We start from the raw sequence: 26,132 nt of genomic DNA, 5'->3' as shown, positions 1-26,132 counted from the left end.
GGAAGGGCAGGCTGTCCCAGCTAAGTTTGGTGGAGCTACTGCGGTGCTATGGAAGGTGATCTGCTTCTGCTTGATGGTTTTTCACAATGTGATTAAAATCCTAAGCTGGTGCAGGTGGAAGGTGAAGATGAAGCACTTACACTTTCTCAGAGGTACTGCTGCATTAACTAAGCTCGGATCTCAGACCCCGTATGATGAGGCTGTGGAAATGAATGTGTGGAAAGCAAAACCCAGTAATGGTGAGGATACAGTAAGAACACGAGCAGCAGCTCTAGCGCAATTAGCAGCGATTTGGTGAGTGCTGTGATGGAAGCTGGCAGTAAATGCAGCAGTACGATCAGCTGCTTCCATCGCAGGGCAAACCCCAAAGGACAAATGTTGAGGGTGCTCTTAAGTACAAGGGAGACAGGCTGAAGCCAGCTGCCAGGAGCTGTCCTTCGCACGTGCGGGCAGAATCCTTCAACTCGACAGCCAGTTCCGCCAAGTACCTCTTTGTTTTTGGAGCGGCCTCAGCATTCGTCCATTGGAGAGAGCGTTTTAGTTTTCCCCTGACATCCCATAGCTCATCAATAACGCTCAATTCCAGCGCCGGCCCCTCCCGCCCCGCGTGCTTCCTACTCCTTTTCTGACGGAGGGAGGAGGATCTGCCCGCCGCCTCCGCCTGCACAGCGCCCTCCCCCGCCGCCTCGCCTCCCGCCGGCGCCGCTGACGTGTCTGCTCCCTCCCTGCCGCCGGCGCCCGCCAACATGGCCGCAGCGGCGCCGCCGGACCCCCGTCTGCTCCTGGCCGTGCTGCTGCTCCTGCCGCCGCCGGGCCCGCTCTGCGCCGCCGGGCCCGAGATGAGCCGCCGCTTCACCGAGCGCAAGCGCTGTGCCGACCCCGAGTGCAGCAGTGAGTGCCTTGCGGGGCGGTGCGGGCGGCGGGGGGCCCTTCTTATCCTTCGCGCTGGGCAGAAAAACGCACCCGCGGGGCGGTCGGCGCTTCTGGGAGTGCCGGGCGGTGCGGGTCCGGTCGCCCACGGGATGCGTGTCGATGTCGAGTTCCGGCGGAGGGCTCTTCGTTCTGTCAGCCCGCGTGGGGTCGAGTGTTGGCGTGGGGACGGGGCAGAGCCACTCCGAGTGGGACGCGTTCCGTACCGCGCCGCGGGCGCCGGCGCTGGCCGAGCTAGTCCTCCGCGGCAAGTTTCAGAGCACATCGCTCTTTTTCTTCTGTGCTCTCCGGTATTTTATACGCTTTGGATAGCGTGAGCCTTATTCGCTACGAGGCGAGTTTCAGCCCGTCTTATTTAATATTAATAATTAGCCTCGTAGAGCTCTTCTCAGATGTAATTCTGAAGTGTTTTATCAAGCACTCCATCGCTGAGCTTACGTTTTATCTCCGATCTGATATTTTCTGTTACATCTTCGTCTCTCGACCTGAGATTCACCCCTGTGAGCGTGGCGAGATCTTATTTTCTGCCAATTAGGCAAGGCTCCTGTCATAAGACTGTTTTTTTTAAAATTGTTATTATTTTAAGTAATACTCTTTTTATTTTCTCTATACAGAGCTAATGTGCCGAGGGAAAGCAATGAAGGATTTTCGAGGTCCAGACTGTCGTTTTGTAAATTTTAAGAAAGGAGAAACAATATACGTGTATTACAAGCTAATAGGAATGTCAACTGAACTTTGGGCTGGAAGTGTAAGTGCTGCAAAGCATTTGTTCTCTTGCTTTTCTTGATATTTTCCTGCCATAATGTTTTGTTTGTTTTTCTTTGTACAAGAAAACTCAAGTTTTTCACCTGGAAACGCAGTGTGATGAATGCCATTTGATCTCGAGGCTGATGTGAAATGGGCTGCATTTGCATCAAACTCAAGGCATGCTAACATGGGGTTAAAAACTGTTTCTTTTAGAAAGATTTCTTTGTGTTGAAGGTCTTGCATTGCAGCACTGGAACTGGTGGCTCATGAGCTACCTAGAAGCTGAACTTCCCATCTCATCTAGCGAGTCTTAAGCCTGCACTTGTGTTTACCCATGAGGAGGTGTCATTCTTCCCTTAGTGTGATCTTGCTAAAGATTGTCCCTTAAATGTGTCTTAATGTTGTTCCTCTTCTTAGTATTCTGCTGCCAGCCAGCTTGTCTTTTTTTTTTTTTTTTTTTTTTTTTTAAGCTACATGTGGAATTAAAGGGAAAAAAAGTAATAAAATTAAGAGGAATTATAGTAAATTGGACTTTAAGAGGTCTGTGTCTGTCATTCAGCTTTAGTGGCTCATTGTAGCAGCTTGCAGAATAGTGACCGTATGTGAGTTGTCATTTTCTTTGGGTAATCTGAGCACGCAGCAGTAAAGGGAAAGGAGTATTCATGGAGCAAGCCCTCCTCTAGGTGTGAGCTTAGAGTTATTTTAAAAAATGAATAAAGCACAACAACCAAGAAACTCCTGTGGGATTTAATGCTGTGCGTGTTATTTGTCTGCTAGAAGCAGAGCTGTGATACCCGAGAGGAGGAGTTGTTTTTGTGGGCTTCCACTGAAAATCTGGAAGGTTGTTTATTCCATCTCCCTGTTACCCCCTGCCCTTGCTTCTCCCACACCTTTTTCTTGTGTCTGAACTGTTTATTTCCACCTCTCTCCTTGCTCTGCTGTCCAGGGAAGGCAGCTGCCTGTCACTGTGGTGCACGCTGTTGGAAGCCGCACCTGGCCGCGTGCTGAGGGCCTGGTGGTTTGGTGATGAGCAGGATGCGTGGCTTTCTCTGACCTGCTCAGGCTGGGTGTGGACAGGCAAGCTCTCAGCAGGAGCTGAATCCAATTAGAACAATATAGAAGAGAAAAGAAAGCTGCAGCACGCAGTTAAAGAAAAATTCATAATTGTATCGTGCTGGTAATTCCCTTCTGACATGTACTGGGCCATAAATAATCTGGCTAATTAGATGGTGTGGGTTTGCAGAGCTGCCAGTTCCTAAGATGAGGAGTAGTAACGTGGGGCCAACTGTGCATCTCCTACTGACAAGGTGTAGTCCAGACTGTAAGATCAAACAGCAGCTTTAAGGTAATTGCTGTGTTAATGTGCAGTTCAACCCTGTTCACCGACTGGCAGCTCATGCCAGGTGTGTCTCCAAGTTAGAAGGGGTTTCTCCTCCCCATGTTTAACAAGAAAAAGCTGAAGTTGGCAGGTCTAGAGGAATGGTGAAACTCTGATCGTTTACTGTCATTTTTAATTGTGTTACATGCTTTTCTGCGTTTCTTATAATGATCACGGGCTAATTCAGTCTCTTTTTCTCATTTCTGTGGTTGTCCTGCTGGCTGATGCTCAGCTGGTAACAGAGCAACTAGCTTGCAAATGCTGTGGAGGGACCAGAGGTGCCTCCCCATGCACATTCAGCAGGGGACTGGCACATCTAACCCTGCTGCTGACCCTGCAGTCGTGCACTTGTGGGTTGTGCTGTGGTTTCTCTCATGCACCGTGACTTCTTATGCCAGCTTTTGCAGCTTGATTTTGGTGACCAGCCATGTCTCTTGTGTGCAGTCTTGGTGCTAAGGGGAGGCTCTTGCTGGCTAATTAAAATCAGGCTACCTAGTGGGCTCTGCGTTCAAACAAATTCCTTCTGCCACAGCCTGTTTAGCGTCTTGCTGCGTGAGCTCATGTCATTTGATCACATGTGTTTACCCCACTGACTTCTTCCCTTTGCTGGAATTTTAGAGGAAATGATTTATTAGAATCGAATAGAAACTATGAATTCAAGAGACAGCTTTCACTTCGTGACCTTCAGATGGAGGCAGAGGTTAGGAGAATGTGTGCGTGGGAAGTTTGGATTACTGCATGCTGGGGTTTGTTTCAGATGAGTTAGAAATACGGACTATAGTCCGGAGCTGTTTTTGAGGAGCCATGAGAATTACAGCACCATTTCTGACCTGAGGGGAGATGATCCCTTAAGGAAGGATTCACTAAGGGTGAACAGTCTGTATCAGTTGGGTTTGGGCTTTATTTGCCTTTGCAAAATTCACTCCACCCTTTTCAAGCTGTTGTTGATCTTTTGCCCTGTGCTGGCAAACATGTTGTAATGTAACAAAATAGAGCCTTTATTTTATGATCTCAGCCTTGTATACTTTATTTTTTGCAGAATTTCCATTGAGTTCAGTATTCTTCATGTGAAAAATTTCTGGAACTCAGCTGTAGTATATATTCTGCATGTGACATGGCAGGCTGCTTTTGGCACTAGTGCAGCAAAGCCAAACACCAGGGCAGTATTCCACAAACATTATTTATTTGTGATTTTATATTATGAATTTCATGAATAACTCAGTTCTAAGAAAATACATGAGGTTTTCCCATAACCAGAAGGTGGAGCATATCTGGTGCTGTCACTGCCCCACGCACACATCCTGCTCCACAGCTATCCTCCTCTTTAGTGTTCACATCTCACTGTTTACAGTGTTGTGTTTTGCAATGTAGATTTTTCTCCTGTGCAGCTCACCTGTACTCTGCCCTCAGCTTTAACAGGGTCCAGAGCACCAAAGCTATGTAGGTAATTCAAAACTGATCCTTTTTAGCAAGACATTACAGCAAAGACACTTCAAGTTCTTGCTGAAAAAGGCTATTTCATCTTATGGCAAAGGTTTTTTTTTTTTTTTTTTGCTCTGATTCAATGTTGAGAAAACTATTTCTGGCCTTATGTTACAAGACATAGACTTTGCTGTGGATCATGCTCCTCCCAATCTCATGCATAGGGTAGCAGAATGGGAAGGTGGGATAAATTTAGATTTCAGATAAGCCAGGAAAACGTGTCTCTCAGGTCCTAGAGGACAAGGGAATTTATTCCCATCATCTGTATTCCTTGATGTTGCCAGCGTTCAGAATGGGCCGACCATATCTGCTTCCTTCTTTTGGCAGTTTGGAGTACTTGTGATGTCAGTGCTGTAGAGTTTTGAGATTGAAAAACCTTTGAACTCCTGTTTTTCCAACTAACTGTTGTCTTGTGGAGGTAATTAGTGTGTGGGGCTGGCTTTTTGGTCAGCAGTGTTTGCTGAAGCTGCTGGTGTCACATGTGGGCATTGGAGGGGACAGATGCTGTATGCATTGCTGCATGGTTTTGTCCCCCCATAGCATTTTATCTGGGAAGGGAGTGAAATTGTCTTTTAAAGCGGTCTGAAGGGTGCATCTCCCTTCTTTACTTAGTGTTCCCAATGCCTTTTCTCAATCATGTCTGTATAGAATGAGGAGTGTTTCCTTCACTTGCACAATGGAGCATTATTTTCCTGTACAAGACTGGACCTGCAGAGAGAGGAACAGATAAAATTTAGGGCATGCAGATCCTGTATGGTTCATAAACCACATAAATGGCAAACTGGGTCACTGCAGAGGAGTTGTATGGTCAGCAGCTAGGATTACACCAAATGAGTTTCAAATTGTGATGTCTAATTATAATGGTAGTCGCTGAGATTAGTCTGTAAGAGGGCTACTTTGAAGCTTTTGCTTTCAAGAAAGGTCATTTAAAACTGAAATACAAGTTCATGGAGAGAAATAAGTCAGGTTAGAATAAAACTGTATTATGCAGCACAAGGACAAAAGCCTGCATCTTTTCTGTAAGAGCATAACTGGTTGTCTCTGTGGCGTGTTCACAAAATAAGTTGTGCCTATGGGGATGTAATAGATTTATCTTTTTCCCTGTCTCTAACTTAGCAGTCAAAACTATGGATGAGAGGTTTTGAGTGGGAAATAGCTAACGAAGGAAATCCTGCTATGTACCAGTACTTACCTTGCTTGCATAGTTTAAAAAAATGTTGATAAGTATTATCTTCCGGGTACGATTTTTCTCTCTGCCTTGATAGATTCAGAAGATTTCAGTCCAGTTGAGCCTGTTTCAGTAATATCAGTGTAGCAATACTTGCCTGCATATTCCTACCTATTTTAACGCAGTTGCTTTCCTTTTTTTTTTTTCCTTTTTTATTTGATTTTTAACTGTCTGCACTTCCCAAAGCAATGTCATGCAAATTGGCAATTGTCTTCTTCCTCCTACAACAACAAAAACTGACAAAACAAAAAACCAAGAAATGATCAACACTTTTTTTCTCTTCCAGATTTTTGGCCTCCAGGAACCCTGTACCTTTCTGGGTGTGTCCACTGGGCACTAATTGCCCAAACTATCTAATCTGTGTAGCGATAATATGCTTTTAATATTGGCTTCTTGACAGCTGTTGTCAGGGCTATCGAGCAAGCAGTACGGTATTGATCTTATCCTGTTAGTGATAAGGGAGTTTCATGTCTTCTGCTATTTGCATTGGCGTAGCATGTTGCCTGTCTTTAAAACAGCCATCTGTAACCAGTTGTTGCTCAGTGCAGATCGACAGTGACGTTGCAGAAGGGGGCATATTTTCCATACAGGTTTTAAAATAAACTGTGGTATTACCTCAGGGGCAGTTTTGAGCTTTCCTAACATCTACTTTTTGCCTTGAACTTCAAAGTGAGTATATTTACTGAAATATTGACTACTAAGGTTTACATTCATGCACAGAGGCACTCTTCTGCTTACTAATTGAAAACATTCCTGGTACAAATATGGTGCTGATGAGAGAGCATAGGATAGCAGTTAAAGCACGTGTGAGTCGCAGTGCTTGGGTTTCACTCCCAACTCTGCTAATTCTATATATTGGTCTTTAAAACACAAGCCATAAAACTTAGCAACTTCACAAAACTATGGAGAAATGTGAGCATAAAATCAATGGCAACTATTGTATAAACAAGGTATTGCTAACCTTTTTCTTCTAGTCACGGTGTTAATTTTCATCTAGAAATACTTGAGAATGAGATTGATGCTTTTGTTACAGTGTCTGTAATTAGGATTTTAACAGTCATATGATTTCAGAAGCTTTTTTTATTTAAAACCACTTTTTGTTTGCTTGCTTTTGTTTTCCTGCAGATTGGAAGTGATTTTGGATATTTTCCAAAGGATTTACTTGAAATAAATCATAATTATACCAATGAGGAGCTAGAGTTACCAACAGAAGTAAGTCTTATATGTTGTTATTGCTTTTTTAGTTGGGCTTTTTACTGTTTCCTACGTCAGCATTCAATAAAATCACTGAGAAGGAGAATGGGGAGTGCCAGCAATCCTCAGTTACTCTTTTTTTTTCAGTAAGCAGCTAACTAAGTATGTTCAAGTATGTGTTGGGAGGTGAAATGTTTGTATAGATATGCATCTGCAATCAGCAGCTCAAATTCTGGGCTTTGATGTTTCACTTCTTGAATAATGATGCTTTGTTAAAATAAAATTTGTTTTGGTTGAGTTCTAGAAATGCTGCTGGCTGGCACGCATAAGGTGTTTGCTGTGTATTCAGAACTGTTTATTTTCCCAACTGCAGAAGTTTGAAAGTGCTATCAGAAACAAGCAAAACCCATTGTGCTGTTGGTCTTTTGATTTTAGAATTGATCCTTCAAAGCTTACGCAAATGACACTCAGTCATAGTAGTAATAGCTGGTAACTCCAGAACTACTGCTGCAGATGCAGCTTCAGAACCTGATGAATTGTATTCAGTGGCTCGTGCTGCAGTTGATTATTTCAGAAACTGTGTGGCAGGCAGCTCCTGCTTGGAGGGCTCAGTCGGTTGAGGAGAAACCAGCTAATAAAGCTTGGGACAGTGACATTTGCTTTCTTCTCCTTAGTAGCAGTCAGCAATAGAATTGTTCTGAATTCTTTTTAATTAATGTGATGATTAAATCAAAACACTGTTGAGTCCATTGCTGGCTTGCCTTTTGTTCTTTAATAGAAGGTCTTGGAAGAGATTAAGCCATTTTCTTTTTATGTAAGTTTTTATGAGTTTGGCAAAAGTTCAACTGATTTGAAAGAGTTTAGGAATTCTGCATGATTAATAACGTTACTGCTGTATCTCTGTATTTCTGTAGCTGAACAAGAGGGTTGGGTCTCATCATTGTAAAATGCAAAATAAATAAGTAATTATGACTACATACTGTTCTTCGTTTCAGGAAACAGACTTTGTTTGCTTTCAAGACGGAAGAGATGATTTTGATAACTATAATGTGGATGAACTTTTGAAGTCATCGGAAGAGACGATAGCAAATGAAAGGGATGCTGAATCAAGTGATCCAGGGACAAAACCAGCTGAAAGAACTGAAAGAGATAAAGAGGAGGGAAAGGTTGATACAGTAGTGTCCCATGATGCTTTGGAGACAGACAATCTCGAACTAACAGGACTTGAAGATAGGGAAGCCCTTGCCATGACGGAGGAGGCAGACAGTTCTCTTAAAGAAGGAACTGAAAATGCTGAGATAAACCCCACTGTTAATAGTCATGAAGAAATCTCTCAGGGAGAACAAATTGCACATGAGCACTTACAAGGAATGTTAAGTGAGAATCTAAAAGGGCTAGAAAGTGAAAATACCAAAAACTCTAGTATTCCTCAGGGTGAAACTAGTCAACTTGACAAAGAGAGTGAAGAAATCAATGCCTATACGCTTTTAAACAGAGAGCTCTCTGTGAACTTGAAAACAAAATTTGGCTCAACTGCTGATGCTGTTGTATCAGATGATGAAGTGACTCGCCTCGTTACATCAGTGGAAAATGATTTTAATGAAGATTTAAGCATTAATGCTTATGATGCAGAGGAGGAGTCAGACTTTGTAGATCAGTTTGAAGAAATTCCCTTGCTGTCATTTATGACAGAAGAAGAAAGCATATCCCCAGTGGATTCAGAAGCTGATGAAAGCAATGGCTTTGAGTCAAAACATCATAAACTTGATGAATATGCAAATGGTGCTACAGAGCTACACAACCAAAGAGACAATGAGGAAGAACGTGATTCAGATGCATTAATTACTGAGGATGCCTTCAGTGAGAATGAGAAGTTGGGTGATAATGTAAATATGGACAAGTTTGAATCCGAACAAACAAAGGAGAAGCGGGATGAAGAGATGCCAGTCAGCAAGAGAGAAGCACCAACAGCAACTCAACTTGATGGTCTCTCCAAACAGCTCATTAGAAGAGAACCTGTAGGTGCAAGTGACGCAGATTCAAAAGAAAAAACAAACAAAACTGAACAGTTTGAAGAGCAGCTCGTGACTGATGAAATGGTGTTGCATCCTGAAGAGCTGAAGAGTACAGTTGTGCCTGATCCTCGTGTTTTGCCTGGTCCAGGAGATGGTCTGAAGTTCAAATCGTTTGTTGGAAGTAAGCAAGGTGCTTTAAGTCCACCTGCTGGTGATGTGAACCAAAGTCCAGAAGGAGTGCCACTTGCTGAAATAGAGAAGGAAGAGGAAAAGTTTGAGGGTGACACCTTGAAGGAGAGCTCTGAAAGTAAGTTTAAGCACAGAAAGTTATGGGAGAAAATGAAGGAGAAAGAAAAAGCTAAGTATGAGCCTTCTGGTGATGTTCCAGCAAAACCAGTGGAAGATGTACGAAATGCATCTCGGAGTGATGCAGGAGATACTGACCTTCTAAAAGACAAACTGGAGCAAGGAATGCCTGCGGTGGAAAAAGAAGTCCTGAGACAGGAAGAAGATTTGAAACAAACAGAGGAGGCTGATCGTGAAGATCAAAAGCCCATCTCTGTTAAGAAAGAACCAGAAATAGAGAGGGGAAACATGAAAGAAACCTCTGCAAATGAGGGAGACCCAAGCCACGGGGGAACTGCTGAACGACCCAGGCCATGGGAAAATGAGACTGAGTATTCAGAGGCAGATGTGAAAGAAGAGCTTTCAAGAAATCTTGGCAAGATGACAGTATTTGAAGAAAGTATTGAGAAAAGTTCCCCTGAAGAAAAATCAGAAAGTGCTACACAGAATACTAATGCAGAGAATTCTGCACAGCAAGGAACTGTTCATACTGATAATGAAGACTCGGACAGAAATCTTGGCACAAGTTCAGCTGGAGAAAAAGCCCCAAGGCTAGAATTGCAGTCTGAAGAGCCAGATGCTGAAGAAGACCCTGACTTGAAGCAAGAGGAAGAACTACTGGAAGATGAGAACGCTGCAAGTGCAAAGCTGTTGCAAGCAAGGCTTGCCAATGTTCAGGGTAACGCTCAGACAACTAGAAGTACAAATCCTGACTTAGGAGTACTGAGCGAAGCTCTTTCAGGAACTGCAAATCCTACTTATGAAACAGCAGAGGAAACAAACTCATTTTCTGAGGAGACTAAAAAAATAAGCAAGCTGGAGGATGCACATGAGGCTGGAAACAAAGAGGTTGATGAACTGGTGAGTGAAGATACCAAATTAGATGAGATTGAACATGCCATGGGAGACAACAAAGAGTCTTCTGAAGCTGAGGACTCATCAGCTGTGGAAGAATATATTTTCAAATCTCCTGACAGAAAGGACAGCAACGACTTTAACCAAAGGAAAGACCATCTCCCAGAGGGCATTTCACTGGGAGACTCAAAAGAGATTCAAAATTCAGAGGATACAAGAAACACCCACCAGCATTCTGCACATTTCCCCAGCCCTGTTGATATGTCAGCAGCCACAAATGACACTGTAACAGACTACAGTGAGTCTGTGAAGCGACTCACAATAACAAGAGATTTCCTTGATGAAAAGCGTGTGATACGCCTACAGAAGTACCTTGGGCTCCAAAATGTGATTAGGATTGAAGCCATGTTTCAGGACATGAAGATAGAAATGGAGCTTGCTCGAAAGGCAAGCCAGGACAATGAAGAAATAGAAAAAGCTTTGGACCAGATACTTAAGTCTTCAGACTCGAGCATTATGGATGTTGTAGGAAAAGTCCTGGATTCCAGAGTGGCAGAAAATCAAGAGGAGGTGGTAAAAGAAATGGATTTGTATGATGAAGAAAGTGCACTGATGGACGATATTCAAGAATTAATATACTCTTTAAGAAGTAAATACTCATCTACGAGTGAGAGTGTCCCACTTGCTTCTTTTCTACAACAGGAAGGAGATGAGCTGCATGCTCAAGGTAGGATATCAGAACGCATGTATATGGAGAGTTTGAGAGAGCTTTCTGTTCTGCATAAGAAGACCAAAAAGAAAAATAAATCATTGTTAACTGGCTTGGCATTTAAATTGATAAAGTGGAAGTAAAACTATATCCCAAACAACACTGTGTACTCTAAAAAAGCTTTAAGAGGGTGAGGGAGCAGAATTGGAAGAGGCCCTACAGAATCTGCTGGTGTTTTCCTTTATTTTTAATGCATATTTTTGCTGTTGTTCTGGATAGGAAATCCTGTGAGAAAACAGTGCATTCAGTGTGCCTGTTCTTGTGGGCCAGCTTCTGTGTAAGAAAGGGGGATCGGAGGATGAACATGGCTAGGAGGAGATGTTGAACTCCTCTTTCAAGAAGTTATGGATTCACATACACTAATGTGCCGAATTTGCTAGAATGCTTGGAGCAGTCTTTTCTGAACTAGCTACCCTATTATGGGACGTGCAGTAACTAATGCAAATTTCAGGCACTAAATCTATGTGTCTAAATCTCAGGTGTTCCTACCGTCTTGTTTTTGTCCACGTTCATAAAAGTGTGTGTATAAACATAAATACTGAACAAACTGGTCTTTTGGTGGGATTAGAACCAGTCCTTGAGTCTGTTATAGTCTTGCTATTATCTAATTAATATGTAAGGTGGTAAGATGTGCTCTTAGCAAGATTCCTTTCACAGCAATAAATATTCAATATATGGTTTCTTATAAAGTCCCATCAAAACCAGTAAAAATATCTCACTGTCTGGTCAGTGGTTGATTCTCTGCATAAATTCCAGAGAGACATTTAATTAGACAGCACTGAAACTCGTATAAGTTCAAGTATAGTATAAGTTCTTGTATAAGTTCAAAAAGTATCAAGAAAGCTTTGTCAATGCAGTATTTCTCTGGAGACAGCTGCCAGCAAGAACTACACATCACTTCAATGCTTAAATTCTTGTCTTTCTGTCACAGGTGCTGCAAAAGAAGCTGAATATGACACAGCTCCTGTCAGAAACCTACATGGCATTGATGAGAGCAGTCAGAAGTTTCAGCAGCTTGAGGACAAGAGGCCATTTCTTCCTATGGAGGAGGAGGAGGAAGCAGCTGTTAATATTCCACCTGAGGATGAGGAAGCCACCTTCTCAGATGACAGAGAAGCTGCAGATGGGTACAACAGTGAAAGAGAATTGCTGCTGGCTGATTCCTTTGGGGCAACTGGTGCAGGAGAGAGTGCCGAGGGAGATACTGCTCCAGGTAACCTTCTGAATTCGGTTGTTTTGTTATTTTGCTCCTAAAGAGGAGTGAATTGGCTGAATAGTTCTTTGAGGGATATTGCAGGGGTTTTCACTGATGTTTTCATTGAATGTTGGTGTAAGCCTGGTAGTTTTTACTAATCGCTGACATCCCCTCTAGTGGTACTGTTGTGTAACTGCCGCTTGCCTTGGTAAAGATTTTTCTGCTGTATTTTTGCTCTTTAGAAACAAGAAGAGTAATGTTCTCTTATGAGCACCGTAATCGGAGCTCAGTGCTGGGGTTGTTGGGCTGTGTCAGGGTGGCAGCAGATATGAGAGCAGCAATGACAGGCAGCCCAGGTTTTCTCCACTTGCGGAAGGGATTGGTGATTCGGCCACTGGGCTGTAGAACCATGATCTTGTCTTGTTCTTTTAAATCCATGACTTGGAAAGATTTGACTTGGGTCTGCTGTGGGGGAAAAATCGGCCCTTCTGGAGCGTGTACCAAGGAGGGATCCTGCTGCTGCCGCCTTCTCTTGCTCTGTTTTGCTGTGGGCCGCTCGCTGTGCTCAGCTCGGCTTTGCTGCTCTGCATTCAGCTCTGATTCCACTTTGAGGCTTAGCCGAGCACTAAGATAAAACGCAGGCACACCTCGCTTAGCCTTCGTACCTCGTGAGGTACCGTGCCACCCCGCGACCGAGCAGCTTCTGAGCGAAACCTGCCTATAAAGATCCCTAGCGATGTTTAAACGGCTGGTGGGGTTGAGCGCTCAGCCGTTCTGCTGTGTTTCAGACCGCGCTCCGGACGTCTCGCCCTCCGTCCCTCCAGACTCCAGCGCCGTGCCGCCAGGAGGCGGCGCCTCAGGGGAAGCACCGAGCGGGGCGACGCGCCGTTTGCTGCGCCAGGTGAGTGGCGGGCCGGCGGCGGCGGCGCGCGGCGATGACGTAGCGCGGGGCGGGGGGCAGCGCCGGGCTGACGTGTGCTTGCGAGTCGGCCGGTGCCGCCATGGAGCCGGCGGGCGGCGCCGAGCCCCCGGCACAACGGCTGCTGCAGGTGGGGGCGCGCCGCGCCGGGCGGCTGGCCGGTGGGACGTCAGCGGGTGGGCGGCTGCGTCGGGCGGCGCGCGGAGCCTCAGCCCTCCTCCTCGGGACGGGCGGCTCCGAGGGGGGATCCCGCAGCGCGGCGGGGGGCCGCTCGTGGCGCCTGACAGCTGCGGCAGGGCGCCGGTCGTGGGTCTCGGGGCCGCGCCGAACTGCTGTCGGCTGCGGTGCGCGCACGACGCGGAGAGCCGTGCTGGCCGGTGGCAGCCCTCGCTCAGGGCCTCTGGGGAAAGGCGTATCACGAGATAGATGGCATATGACCCTGTGACAAGGGTGAGCGGCAATTACAGAGCTGTTGGCGCCGCTTTCTTAATAACGCCCGGCTGCAAAGTTGTATTTTTTCCCCTGTTTTTCTGGCCTCGCGGCTGTGTGTGGAAAGGGATCGGGTGGCTGCCGGTGCTTTGTAACGAGATGTGTGTGTGGCTGTGTGTTCTTCGCTAGCAGGTGGGGTTGCCGGCTGTCTTTCAAACGCTCTCACTTCTGAGCAGAAACACAAGCGCCGAGCTGCCGTGTGGTTTTTTTCCTCTTCGGTTTTCGGTTTCATACAGAAGAATTGCGGGAAAGCTCTAGATGCTTCTCAGGCTCTGCGAGAGGCGCAGAAACGTTTGTCAGACCGCTCGCTTTACTTGTCAGCCCTTACTTTACTGCGCGCTTTACCTGAGCGCTTAACAGAAACGTATTCACTGCTGTCTGTGTTGTTGGCTTTCAGCTGGCTGCCACCCTGCCTGAGGATATCCGTCCTGGGCCTGATTTCCATGGGCTTCCATGGGAGCCTGTCATTGTCACTGCCTTAGTGGGGATGGCCACACTTGCTATCGTTTTCTGGAGAACCTGCCTTTCGGTGAGTGTATCTCGTGCTCGTGAGCCTGCTGATACTTCAGGGACTGTTGTTTGTGGCACCAAACTGTTTTGGCGTTGGGGATGTCAAAGCAGTAGGTTTTTCCATGTGGAGTGTTAGTATCAGTTAAATGCTGAGCTTCGTTACTAAAATTTGTAATTTTTTTATTAACTCAGATGGTGTTCCTTTTATGCTATGTATTGAAGATTTCCTTGTAAGTGATGGCTTCCAAATCAAAATAGCAGAATGCAGTATAAACCTAAAAGGCTGAGGAAAGAAAAGATCACCATAGCTCTGGTGTGAGAAGCCTTCCATGTACTTGAGCCCATTGCTGGCGGTCTCCAAAACAAGCAGTTAATACTCCTTCATATTGCCCAGCTGCACCATGCTTAGAAACTGAAAAACCTGATAGTAATTTTCACCACAGAGCCCCTTCCATGCTCTGCTCCTCACTCTGTTCTGCTGCTCTTTCATACACAGATAACCTTCTGTGAAAGATAAATGCCATCAGTAGCTCTCAGGTGTACCACTGCATCTTTGAGAGTGAAAATTGCTTAGGACTCTTTATTTTATAGATATCCTTTTCAGTGATGTGCATTGGAAGTCTGTGAAATACTTCATCTTTGCTAAACAACCAAATATTATCTGAAACAAAATTGCTAATTTTTTTTTCCTTACTTGAGTTCTGATATCTAATACACTAGATCAGTCTCAACTCCCCAATACTGTTGTGCTTTTACAGCACAAAAAAGAAATCTTCTGAGTTCCTGTATTGGTGTTTTGAAATGAGCAATTGCTGTGAAAACAGAGGATCGAAGTGAGGTGCGTGCTTTTTTATGTTAGCAAATTCATGATTGTTCTTTGCAAAGCGGTTTAATTTTCTTTATTCCTCATGGGATGCAGCCACTTACTGTTATCCTTTTAGTGTCTGAGTAAACAGATACTTGCTTAGGCTCTAGGACAGGTCATTAGCTTAGAAGCTTTTATTAGAAAACAGCTTAAGCCTGTTTGTAGTGTTATCCAACTCCAGTTGGCAGGAAGGGATGTACTTTCCATGTGCTGCTTTAATCTGTGTATACACGGCAACTTGCTTCCATAGGAAATATTAACGTCTCTATTACTTACAACTATTTTCTTTTTTCTTCTATAGGTGAAGAGTAGAATGTATCAAGGTAAGTTTCTCTGTGCTTTTTGGTGTGCTTCCTACTGAGGCACTTTAAAGTTTGGAAAGTTGTTTCAGAGAACCAAGTGTTAATCTTAGTTCCTTTCAAGGAGAGCACTGAGTTCAGGGTTATGGAGTCAGCTGGGCTGGGAGATGTTGTTTACCTGAGTGAGGATTTTGAATATGCTTTGAGTTAAGAGAAACAATGTGACCCACACCTGTGGATTAAAGAACAGGCAAGGGAAAGCTCAGTGTGGTTCAAAGTAAATGTGATCCCTGGGTTAACTGGTACAATGGGAGAATGTTTGGTTTTCAGACTTGCAGTGAATTTTCCTTTCCTTGGTGCTTCTCTTGTCATTTAGAGGGTTGCAGGGAGCCCAAAACCGGCTGCTATGCAGTTAGGAAAGGCTTCCTACATGCAATCTAAATATGCATGTAGTTTGAAGTGTGTGCAATTGACTTGTATTCAGTAGAAAAAGAATTTAAAGTGGGGCAATTTGTATTTGAATACAAAATGAAAATATGAAAGAACTGTCTTCACACTAACTCTGCCATGTTTCCTCACCACAAACCATACTGCTTACTTGTCAGTACTCTGTAGTTTCATTTCAGTTATACTGGAGTTTTCTTTCATACAGTTCATTGTATGCGGGTTGGTGAGATGAAAAAGTCTGTCTTAGATCTGTAAGGAGATTTCTGGGCTGAAAAAAAGATGTTTTTGGAGAGGGGAAAAATTGTACTGCTGATACAGAAATTTCTTAGCAGCCTTCTCCAAAAGAATGAAGAACATAGGTCTAACTTTTTTCCTCAAAATATTTTCTCGTATGATACTACATAGTAACTACTAAAACTAAGAGCAAATACATGCTTTTCAAGCACGATGAAATGAATGTCACTAAAAATCTTTATACAAATAGAAGAACATTAGCGGTGACAAAAATGCATTGAAAGATCTTATTTTCTGGATTCCACTTGTAACCTATTACTCGTTGTTTGTCACTGCAATTAACTTGAAGATCAGTTTAATTGGGCATTCCTGCCCTTAAAGTGTTGGAAAGCATTTTGTACCTCAGCAGTCCCTTGTTGCCCTCCTTTCCTGCAAGCAGAAGGGCTGAGGATCCTCTCTGCCAGGAGCACCCGTGTGGGAGAGGAGAGGAGGGAGGAGCAGCAATTGCCATCACAGTGTGTAGGATGTGGTTGGAGCAACCAGTGCTTCTTGTTTGTGCTGCAGAATTTGCTGTGCAGCACGTGGGGCTTGTGGTGCTCAAATAAAGTAATGCTAATTGGACAATTCTTTAATTTATTGCACTTCAGTTATTTTTTTGCAGTGATGTAGAATGTATCCTAAAGGTTGGTTGGAGAGAAACAAAGTATGTGTCTAAACAACTGCTGCTTGATCACAGCCATTTCAGGTGTCCAGAAATAGTGTCTGTTAGAAAGCCATGCAGCTCCTTGAGCATACTGAAGTTCTTTCAGAGCTTTCATCCCATTACTTTTGCTGACCACGCAGTTTTCAATATTACAGAAACAGGTTGTTGTTCAGGGAAGGCAGCTGCATCTCCTTGACTATCAGAGCAGCAGTCTGAGACATCTTCAGCATTCTGACTGTCACTTCTTTTGAAGTAGCTCCTCTGTGTGTCGCCAGCACCTCACTCTGCTTAGCTGTGCTGTTTGTGAGCAGCTCCCACCAAGCAGATGCAAGAGCTAAATGATTTGCATCAGTGTTTAACAAGCTTTACTGTCTTGTTTTCAGTCCTAACTTTAAATGAAAGCTGGAAGTGCTCAGACTCCTGCAGAATGATCTGATTAGGAGGAAGTGGACAACTCTCCTGGTCTGTGCTGTAGTCCTTTCTTACAAATGCTCCCTGAACTGATAGCTCTGATTTTGTTGTTGTTTTTTTTCCCAGTATGTGAAGTACAATTATTGTAAGCTTCCTTTTTCTTTCTAGTGACTGAAAAGCAACTGGCTGAGAAGATTCAAAACCTCCTACAAGAAAAAACAGAAATGTTAGACAAGTTTTCAGAATGCGATGAAAAGGTATCATTCTAGGTTCTTGTCCCCTTGCTTGCTGATTTTGTTATTGGTTTAATGGCACAGTCAGTGCAATGGCTAGTGTATTTTTGTTTCCATTCTTACTGAATATTGTGTTGAAATGTCCTCAATTCGGGTGGTTGTTTTTGTGCTTAGATAAAGCAAGCGAAGGAATCGATGAAAGTGGCCCAAGAACAAAAAAGCATTCTCTCAGATGAAATTGCGGGGCTCAAGGTAAGGAGCAGTCAATAGTCTACGTTTGTACTGACACCAGAAATGTTCATGAAATGACTTGCTTTAGTTGATCTTATACTCTTTTTTTGTAGGACACAGTCAAAGGACTAGAAGAAACAAATCATCAGCTAGATGACAAAATAAAAAGTCTGTGCACAATGCTTGACACAGAGAGAAAACAAAATGCGAAGAAACAGAAAAAAGTAAGAGCAGTCACACCTGTCTTGCACTGTCCTTACCTTAAGTGTGCCCTACAAACTGCTCACAGTCTGTTGGTTAACAGATAGAGGCAGAGAAAATGAGATGAACCACCTCAGAAAGACCTGGAATTAAACTTTGGGTTCATTCCAAGTTCAAGGGGGAGATTCGCTCGTCTTTTTTCTTACAAGATTTTTATCAACTTCTGTGGTTGTGCTTTCACACATAAATGGATTTTGAGCCAAAGCCAGGAAGTTCCATAACAGTATGGGCTGAAGTTCTTAGGTTGGTAAGAGAGGTTTCCTTGTGCTTAGAGGAAATGTGTAATTCTGTAACAAATGTGAGAATCTCTAAGCTGCCCCTAATTTGCATCCAGAGGTGGTACTTAAAAAAAAAAAAAAAACAACAAAACCACACACTATTTTTTTCTTCCCTTTTTTAAAGTTTGATTTGCTGTAATAATAGTAAGTTCCAACATGTTCTTTGGTGTTTTGATCAAAGGTTGTTGCTAATGGCAGCAACACGTGGTACTTCCATTCTGGGCTGTGTAGGTCTAAAGGGAGCTTTCCCTGCCACGCACAGCCTGAGTCAGAGGGGAAAGTTGGTTCTAATGTGCACTGTGTTTCTGTTCCTTGCTTCGCTGAGAAGGCAGCACTGCATTGCTTCTAGTCTGATGGTTGCTCTGAGTGGAAATGCGTTGGTGCTCTGAATTTCCATTTCTGCTTCCAAAATGCACAGATTACTCAGGCTCAGCTCCCTACTAGATCAATAGAGCTCACTGTTCTCCTTTTTCTTACTTAGCTTTCTGAAACCCAGAAGTCCTTGGAGAAGTTTGAAGAGGCTTTCAGTATGCATTCTGCAGAGCTGTCAGAGGTAAAGCATTATCTGAGTCCTTCTGACAGTCACAGGTGTCAGTTCTGTACCAGGAAAACTCTTACCTAGAACCTGATAGAAAATGCTAGCTTGACAGATTTCAGCTGTCTGTGCATGTATGCCTTCTTTTCTGTTAGCAGGTAAGACGTAGCTGTTACTCCCTTACAGTGTTTTTTTTATGCCTCTTTTTGTTTCAGGTGCAGATAGCCCTTAATGAATCTAAACTAAGTGAAGAAAAGGTGAAAGCAGAGCTTCAGCATGTGCAAGAAGAGAATGCTAGGCTGAAAAAGAGCAAAGAGCAAGTAGGTTCTGCCCAGGGGAGGCAACATTGTTTCTCCTTTGAGTTAAACACTAGCACTTTACTCCTAGTTTTCTTGAGTATATCTTCACAGTGTCTTTGTTTTCTTAACAGCAGAATCTCATGTTTCATGTTAAGATTAAATTTAAACCCCTTGGGCCCCACAATCTCTTTGTGCAGACAAGCCACACATCTCCATTATGCCAGTTCCATTCATTCGATTTTTGTCAGTAATTGATCAGAAGGTTTGTACTAATCTGATGGTCGCTGTGTGATCAAGAAATTGCTACTTGGGGTCAGGGCTGAAGGATGTTATAGCAAAGAGTTGCCAAAAATCAATTCCGAAGCAAAGTTAATGCAGTTCCCCTTTAGCCCTGAAATGCCATGACAGTGCTTCTGTGGGCAGTTGACAGTATCTCTGTTTTCATTCTCCGTATGTGACACAAATGCTGATTTAAGAAATGTGGTGATACAGTTATCTCTGAGCTGCAGTTAACTCCTGATATCCTGATGCGTAGGAGTAGTTTGTTTCTGATGTTGAAATATTAGAGAAGGCGTCAAGTTTGTAAAATCACCTCGTCGTGTAACTTGCAGAAAGATTTTAAGCATCCAGCTCTGCCAGCAGACCGGCAGCGTGTGTCATAAGCATTAAGTTTGCACTTCATCTGTGGCCTGTGCTGATCAGATCTCTGAGGAGGTGGTAGTGAAACAGACTTCTGTTACACATTCTAAAAATAAACCGAAAAACTGTCTTGCTTCTGTGTTTCATACAGCTGCTAAAAGAAGCTGAAGGTTGGAGTGAGAGGCACACTGAGCTCACTGAGCAGATCAAACTGTATCGGAAGTCTCAGAAGGACATAGAAGAAGCACTTGCCTACAAAGAAAACGAAATTGAAGTAGGTTCTTTGTAACAAGCTTTAAACATCGCGCGTTGTAAAATACTTCAGTATAGTTTACAAAACGCAGAGCAATCCTCCTTCAGTGATCCTTTGATTTCTGTACTAGGTTTTAACTAACTGCATTATGCAGCTGAAGCAACTTGACACAGATTCAGCATCTGAAGCCAAGAAGGACGGTGAAGGGCTCGAATGGAGCACAAGAGACGATCTGGCCAATGGAGAGTTGCCAGGTACAGTAGTCCGACCTGCTGGCTGGGGCACGTAGCAGCTAAAGCACATCAGGTGATTTATACATCTCATGTGGGGAACGAGGAGAACAGTGCGTGTAGCTGCTTGTGCTGCAAGAGTTGATCTTCAGATAACACAAAGCACTGAATGGCCAAATGCTTAAAAGGTCCATAATTGTTTTTAGTTTGCTGTTCAGGTGTGTTGTAGATGTAATGACGGTTCTAAAGATAACTGTATAGAAGCTAGCAATTAAGACCATTCTGAAAGCTGAAAATCTCTGCCTTGTTGTGCTACATTTATGTTAATACAAGTTTTTAGTCAAGAATCCTGGTTATCTCAGGATCCATTTAGGTAATGGTGTCTTTTAATCTGAAAGACTGAAACAGAAGTTGGCAAAACTATTTAGGAAGTATATCTTCCGTGATGTTGGACATGTTCACAATGTCTGTGATTCTGGGGCACTTCTGTTATGTCTCTGATTCCCTCCTTCCAGCCTCCTGAGTTTTTCTAATCCTACAACGTAATTAGGATGAAAATTCTCATGGCTTGAATTTCACAAACTGTGTCCAGTAACGGACACTGTTCACACTAATGTTATACTGGTGGCTAGAAAGAAAAGCTGCACGGAGCAATCTTCTGGAATGCTTTTTGGAGTAATTCTACGAGTTCCCTTATGCTGGGGGGTGAATTACTATCGTGTCTTGTTTCCTACACAACTCCCTGCCTTTTTTTCTTTGGACCTATCTGCCATTGAAAGGTGGGGAATGTTACTTTTAACAGCTGTAGAGTCCAGGGAATTGGGATTAAGAAACACCAAAAACAAATGTATTTTTCTCTTCTAGATAATGAGAAGATGAAGACTCAGATTAAGCAGATGATGGATGCCTCCAGGGTATGCTACACAAGAGGACGAATAAATACAGTTACATTACTGCTATGCCTGAGATTGTAAACTTTCTGCTGACTTTTTTTTTTCAGGTAAAAACTATGTTATCCCTAGTTGAAGAAGACAGAAATTCTCTGCAGTCCAAGCTGAGTGACGAAGTGGCAGCAAGACATGAGCTGGAGGGTGGGTAGACTTAGTAAAAAATTGCTTAGAATGAAATTCTGTTTATGATTTTCAAAGAAACAGATCGCCTAAGGTGCATAACAGTTCCAGTTGCAAATTCCTCACTTACCTTTGCTTCTCCAACAGAGCAAATAAAAAAATTAGAACACGACTCCTCCTCACTGCAGTCAGCCAAAGCTCGACTGGAAAATGAATGTAAAACACTACAGCAGAAAGTGGAGATTCTTGGTGAACTTTACCAGCAGAAAGAAATGGCACTTCAGAAGTAAGCCTTGAATCACTCTTCCATGAGATAACTAAACTGTTTGAGTTCATGTTGATAGCTGAGGTGAATGAATCACTAGCACTGAAGAACTACTTGTGTATCTGTATTCATTTGTCATTCATGTATTGTTTTGTTTTCTTACTGAGATACCTGTAATACAATCTCAGTTTAGTGGGGAAAACATTAAGGGATGTTTTCAGCTACATGCTATAAGAATGAGGTTCTGATGGCGAAGCAATTGAAAGATGTAAGGCTCAGGTGTGTGGGGTTGGAGGAAACAGCACTGGGAGAATCTCAATAGTTGAGGTTCTGCAGTACCTCAGTGCCAAAGCTTCTGATCGTATTACCTCAGGATCCAGATGTAATAAACACATACTGGAGAGGAAAAGGAGAACCCAGCTTTCGAGAAGAGAAGCCGTCCTCTCTAACTGAGGGATATATATTCCTTCCAAAACTTGTAGGAAGTGAGACTGCCTGTTACTGTGTTGATTGATTTCAGTTTAGGGCTTCCCGTATCTTTTTTTCTGGGAAGCTGTTTGCACATGTGAGTTGAACTGTGCATTAGGAATAGTTCACTTGTGAGTAGTTCTGTGGCTCACTGCTGTGGGATAGCTCTTGTAAGAGAGGAAGACATTAGGAACTTCCTCAGTACTTGTAGAGAAATGTCAAAAACCATACAGTTAGTGAAGTATAAGGTTAAAAAGGGTGTGAAAAATTATTGCATAGTAGATGTAGGATGGTGAAATACTCTTTTTTAATCTGTTTGGTTTTGTTTTTTCCCTGTGTAGAAAACTAACTCAAGAAGAGTATGAGCGCCAGGAGAAGGAGCAGAAGTTGTCTGCTGCAGATGAAAAGGCCGTGCTGGCTATCGAGGAAGTGAAAGTTTACAAGTAACTTTGGTTTCTGAAAGCTGTTGTTTTTCTTTATTTCAGCTACTGAAGAAAACTCATTTAATTTTCCTCTTTCCCCTCCTTTTCTTTTTATAAAGGCAGAGGATTCAAGATATGGAAGAGGAATTGCTAAAAACAGAGAGATCTTATAAAAACCAGGTACAGTAGCTGCCAATTACTGCATCATTCTAATGCTCTGTAATGAGTTCTTGGAAACCAAGTTGTTGGAAGAAAAAAATTAATATACTTATTTTCTTCTTAAGATTGCTGCTCATGAGAAAAAAGCACACGACAACTGGGTAAGAGTGTTCTTCCCTTTTTGATATGAACATTTTGTATTTGGCTTTGGGCTGGTGCAGTTAATGCAGCTGGCAAAATTTTCCTTGGCAGCTTATTGCCCGCTCTGCTGAGAGAGCTCTGGCTGAAGAGAAAAGAGAAGCGGCCAACCTGAGACAGAAGTGAGTACAGTACAGGCTGGTTTTATTGCTCTGGGATCGTTTCTTAGGCAAGGAGGAGCTAAGATTCTGCAAGGTGCATGGTCAGCTGGTTTCTGTACAACGTGCGAGAAGGAGAGGTCGGGTTGACCTCCTTGAATACCGTGTGGTACACATATGAATAAGAACTTTAAGCTTTTAACTTGTTTTGATGGTTAGAAATAGGATTACTAGGTAAAAGCTCAAACATTTTACTATATATTATATATATATAAAATATTTGAGAGTCATTATACATTATAAGTTAAAAAACTATTTGTTAAATTTAGATTAATGGAAGTGAACCAAAAAACCATCATGCTTCAAAGACCTCTAATTGTAAAGCCAACCCCAGGCAGACCTGATCGCCAGGTCCCACCACGACGAAGTAAGTGCTCCTGTTTCTCCCAAAACTCTGGTCTTAGAATCAGCTTATTTTTAAAAAAAAAAAAACAAAAAAACAAAAAAAAAAACACAAACACAAAAAACAGCTATGATATAGTAATAAAATCAGTGTGATTTACTTTTCTTTGTTGATTTTTCTTCCTTGATGTAGTGCCCTTAAGTAGAGATGGTTCTTTTGGTCCATCTCCTGTGAGTGGAGGAAATCCATCACCCACACAGATGATGGAAGTTCCCAGTAGGCCCCTTTCTGCTCCTCAGAGGGAAGGATCAAGAGCTGAATTTGGTAAGGAGAGAGGGTTCCTTTCTGTCATGCCTACCTTACGTGCTGCAAAGAATGCTAAGGTCTGATTTTGATTCTAGGGATCGTGTAAGTATTGATACCTGCTTTGTTAACGCACAAATGGATTTTAATTTAAAGTAGCTCGGGCACGTGTTGATTAGAATCTCTGGTGTTGTTTCTCTTAAGGTACAGTGGTAGACGGCCCCCCTGCTCCACGGAGGCCACCAGAGCTCCCTGGAAGGATGTCTGTTCCTGGTAAGTTATGTGGCCTGCCCCCAGTTGCACACAGTCTTTCAGTTCAGAAATGGAACCTCAAGAACCACATTCCTTTTCCAAAAGCGTGACTGAGACTTGCCTTTGTGGCTCTCTCTGCAGATCTTGGGCCTGCTGTAGCATCCCTGATCAGCAGTGGGCCGAGAACCTCCTCTCCTGCCACAGCAAAGGATAGGGCGGTAAGCTGCAAAAGAAACAACCTTCAGGAAACATTTCTAATACACGATTCACTGTACTTCTGCTGCTGCTTTAACTGTGTCATGTTCTGTCTTGTCTATGTCCTGTCACTACTTTATTTGATGTCTGCCCCTTTCCCCAAAAAAAGCAGCCCTCTCCCAAAGAGCCTGAAGCCCCCTGTGTAACTACTGATTCACCTTCATCTATTGAACCAGCTACAGTGAGTATTCAGAGGCTGAACATGGTGGTGCACTGCTTTCATGAAGAATAACAGGCTTGGTGTTCTGAACTGCTCAATAACAAAACACTGCAAAACTAACTAAAGGCTGATACTTCTGTCTCAAAGGTTTCTCTAATGATGAACACCTCCTGTCTGTGGTTTGTTTGTTTTAAATGGAGTTAATGAAATTAGACCTTTCTTTTAAGGGCTGCAGGGAAACACTTCATTTCAGCGTGACAATGATAATCTTAAGCACTCTTACTTGTGTATTTAACTGCATTCCATATTTAACGTTGGGTGCCAGGCCCTACACCAAAGGGGTATCCACCTGAGGATGCTTCACAGGAGTGATCATTCTCCAGCTAAAGCTGTACTTGGAAAATTAGTCATCTGAGAAGATGCACAAACTGTTCACTCCTAGGTAGTGCACACAGTGTTCTGGTTGAGGGGATGATGATGCAACACACCTCCTTATGTTCTACTCAGTTAATGAGTTTTGGGATGTCTTTCCCCCCTGTCCCCCTCTCCATCTCTTGGCCTGTGGTGAGTGGTTGCGGCGCTCAGCGGTGTTGGTATTCCTCAGGTAGTGACTAACATGCTGGAATATTAACCTCATCTCACACAGGTTAACGTTGGTCCCAAAGGCCCACCTTCTTTCCCTGGGACGCCCGTCATGACCTCTCCAGTGATGGGACCTCTGCCTCCACCACCTGTTAACTATGGTCCACCACCAGCTCCTTTTCCTGGACACTACGGGCCTGGGCCTCGACCTCTCCCTGTGCCCTTAGGTACAGTTGCATTGCCTTGTGCTCAAACGGAACTTTTCCCACTGAGCTCCTCAGAAGCGTACCGTAGAACTGGGAATGCCATCCGGTAGCACCAGTTTCCCCATGCTTCATGAGGTTTAGCTGTCTTGCTCCAAATGTTTGAATGAGTGAGTGTCTCCCCAAGTCTCCGTCCCGCCAAGGTGCTCTTCCTTGATTAGGCTGTAACAGAAACCAGCAGCCAACAGGCACTAGGATAGAACTAATGACTGCTGCAGTCTTGCATGTGGCAGTGACCTACCCCAGAGCCGCTCCAACGAATGCAGAGATGAAGAACAAGTCAGGTTCAAGTAAAATTTAACTCCGCCTTCTCCTTTCCTTCCAGTTTGTGGTGCTCCCTTACCACCGCCAGCCGCAAGAGATTTCTTACCTGGCCCACCCTTAGGAATAAGAGATCTGCCTCCCGGCCCCCTGCCGCCCTTTCCGGATCCCAGAAGCTACAGACGTGGGCTCCCTCATTTCCGACCCCCGGCTCCTCCTGGCCCACGCGATTTTCCACCAGGCCCGCCGCTACCCCCGCCTGCCTCCAGGGACTACGCACCTTCTCGGAGCAGAGACTTGCCTGCAGCAGGACCCAGGGACTGCCCTGCACCGCCACCCGCGGCCTCGAAAGACTACACACAGCCTCCTGTGCAGAAGCCCTAACTGCAGCCTCCGGTTGGTCAGCAGCTCAGTGGAACGGCCTCCCGTGCGCTTCCTGCGTGCTGCAGAAACGGTGGCTGGTTCTCTAGTTGAAGCCATTTGTTTCATTTCAGTATCTCTCAGTTTTTTCAGGAGTAATTTTTATCCGGTCGCTGCAAACATTTATGATCACCTTAAACTCATCCATCCTCTTGGGCTGCAAGAACCTTTTTGTGATGGACTTGAATCTACTCGAAACGTGCAATAGAACGGAAATACCTGTGTGGCTAGTTTTAATTAAATGTAGCCTTTGTTACCAGTTGGTGAATGAATTAATTTCTTGAAAAATGTAAATCAAATCATTTCCTGTGGAAATAATTTTTAAGTAAAATGCCATCTTACCTGCCTTCTCCATCACATCATTAAGTTGCAGTTGTTGTAGGCCAGGAGTTTACATGAGGACTGTGAGGTGTGGTTTTATTTTTCTTTTTAAAAAAAAAAAAAAAAAAAACAAACTGTCTGGTCAGAGATCAGAAGCACAAATGACACTGTATTCAAAGGAAAGTTATAATAAAAAGCAAAATTCCTTTTGCTAAACCCTGAAGGCTTTGGTTCAGTGCCATTTTTTTGTTCAGAAAG

General features: G+C 43.6%; 1 protein-coding gene across 1 annotated transcript; it reads left to right on the top strand.

The window, feature by feature from the left end:
• Window positions 1-746: 746 nt before the first annotated feature.
• MIA3 (MIA SH3 domain ER export factor 3) lies at window positions 747-25,517 on the top strand (the record flags this gene model as incomplete). The annotated part of the gene is made up of 28 exons (XM_079550090.1): window positions 747-891; window positions 1,545-1,678; window positions 6,891-6,977; window positions 7,955-10,901; window positions 11,875-12,156; window positions 12,927-13,039; window positions 13,944-14,075; window positions 15,223-15,244; window positions 17,184-17,272; window positions 17,423-17,500; window positions 17,593-17,703; window positions 18,500-18,571; window positions 18,769-18,873; window positions 19,643-19,765; window positions 19,875-19,998; window positions 20,839-20,888; window positions 20,975-21,065; window positions 21,192-21,330; window positions 22,119-22,220; window positions 22,319-22,379; window positions 22,484-22,519; window positions 22,611-22,678; window positions 22,984-23,081; window positions 23,250-23,381; window positions 23,565-23,633; window positions 23,754-23,830; window positions 24,674-24,836; window positions 25,198-25,517. 28 exons carry the CDS (start codon window positions 747-749, stop codon window positions 25,515-25,517), a joined length of 5,970 nt encoding a protein of 1,989 aa, XP_079406216.1.
• Between the last annotated feature and the right edge of the window lie 615 nt (window positions 25,518-26,132).

The sequence above is a fragment of the Tetrao urogallus genome, assembly GCF_951394365.1.
Source record: "Tetrao urogallus genome assembly, chromosome: 2".
Lineage (NCBI taxonomy): Eukaryota > Metazoa > Chordata > Aves > Galliformes > Phasianidae > Tetrao > Tetrao urogallus.
The sequence above is the reverse complement of the archived record's forward strand: the minus strand, read 5'-3'. Positions and strand labels throughout refer to the sequence as shown.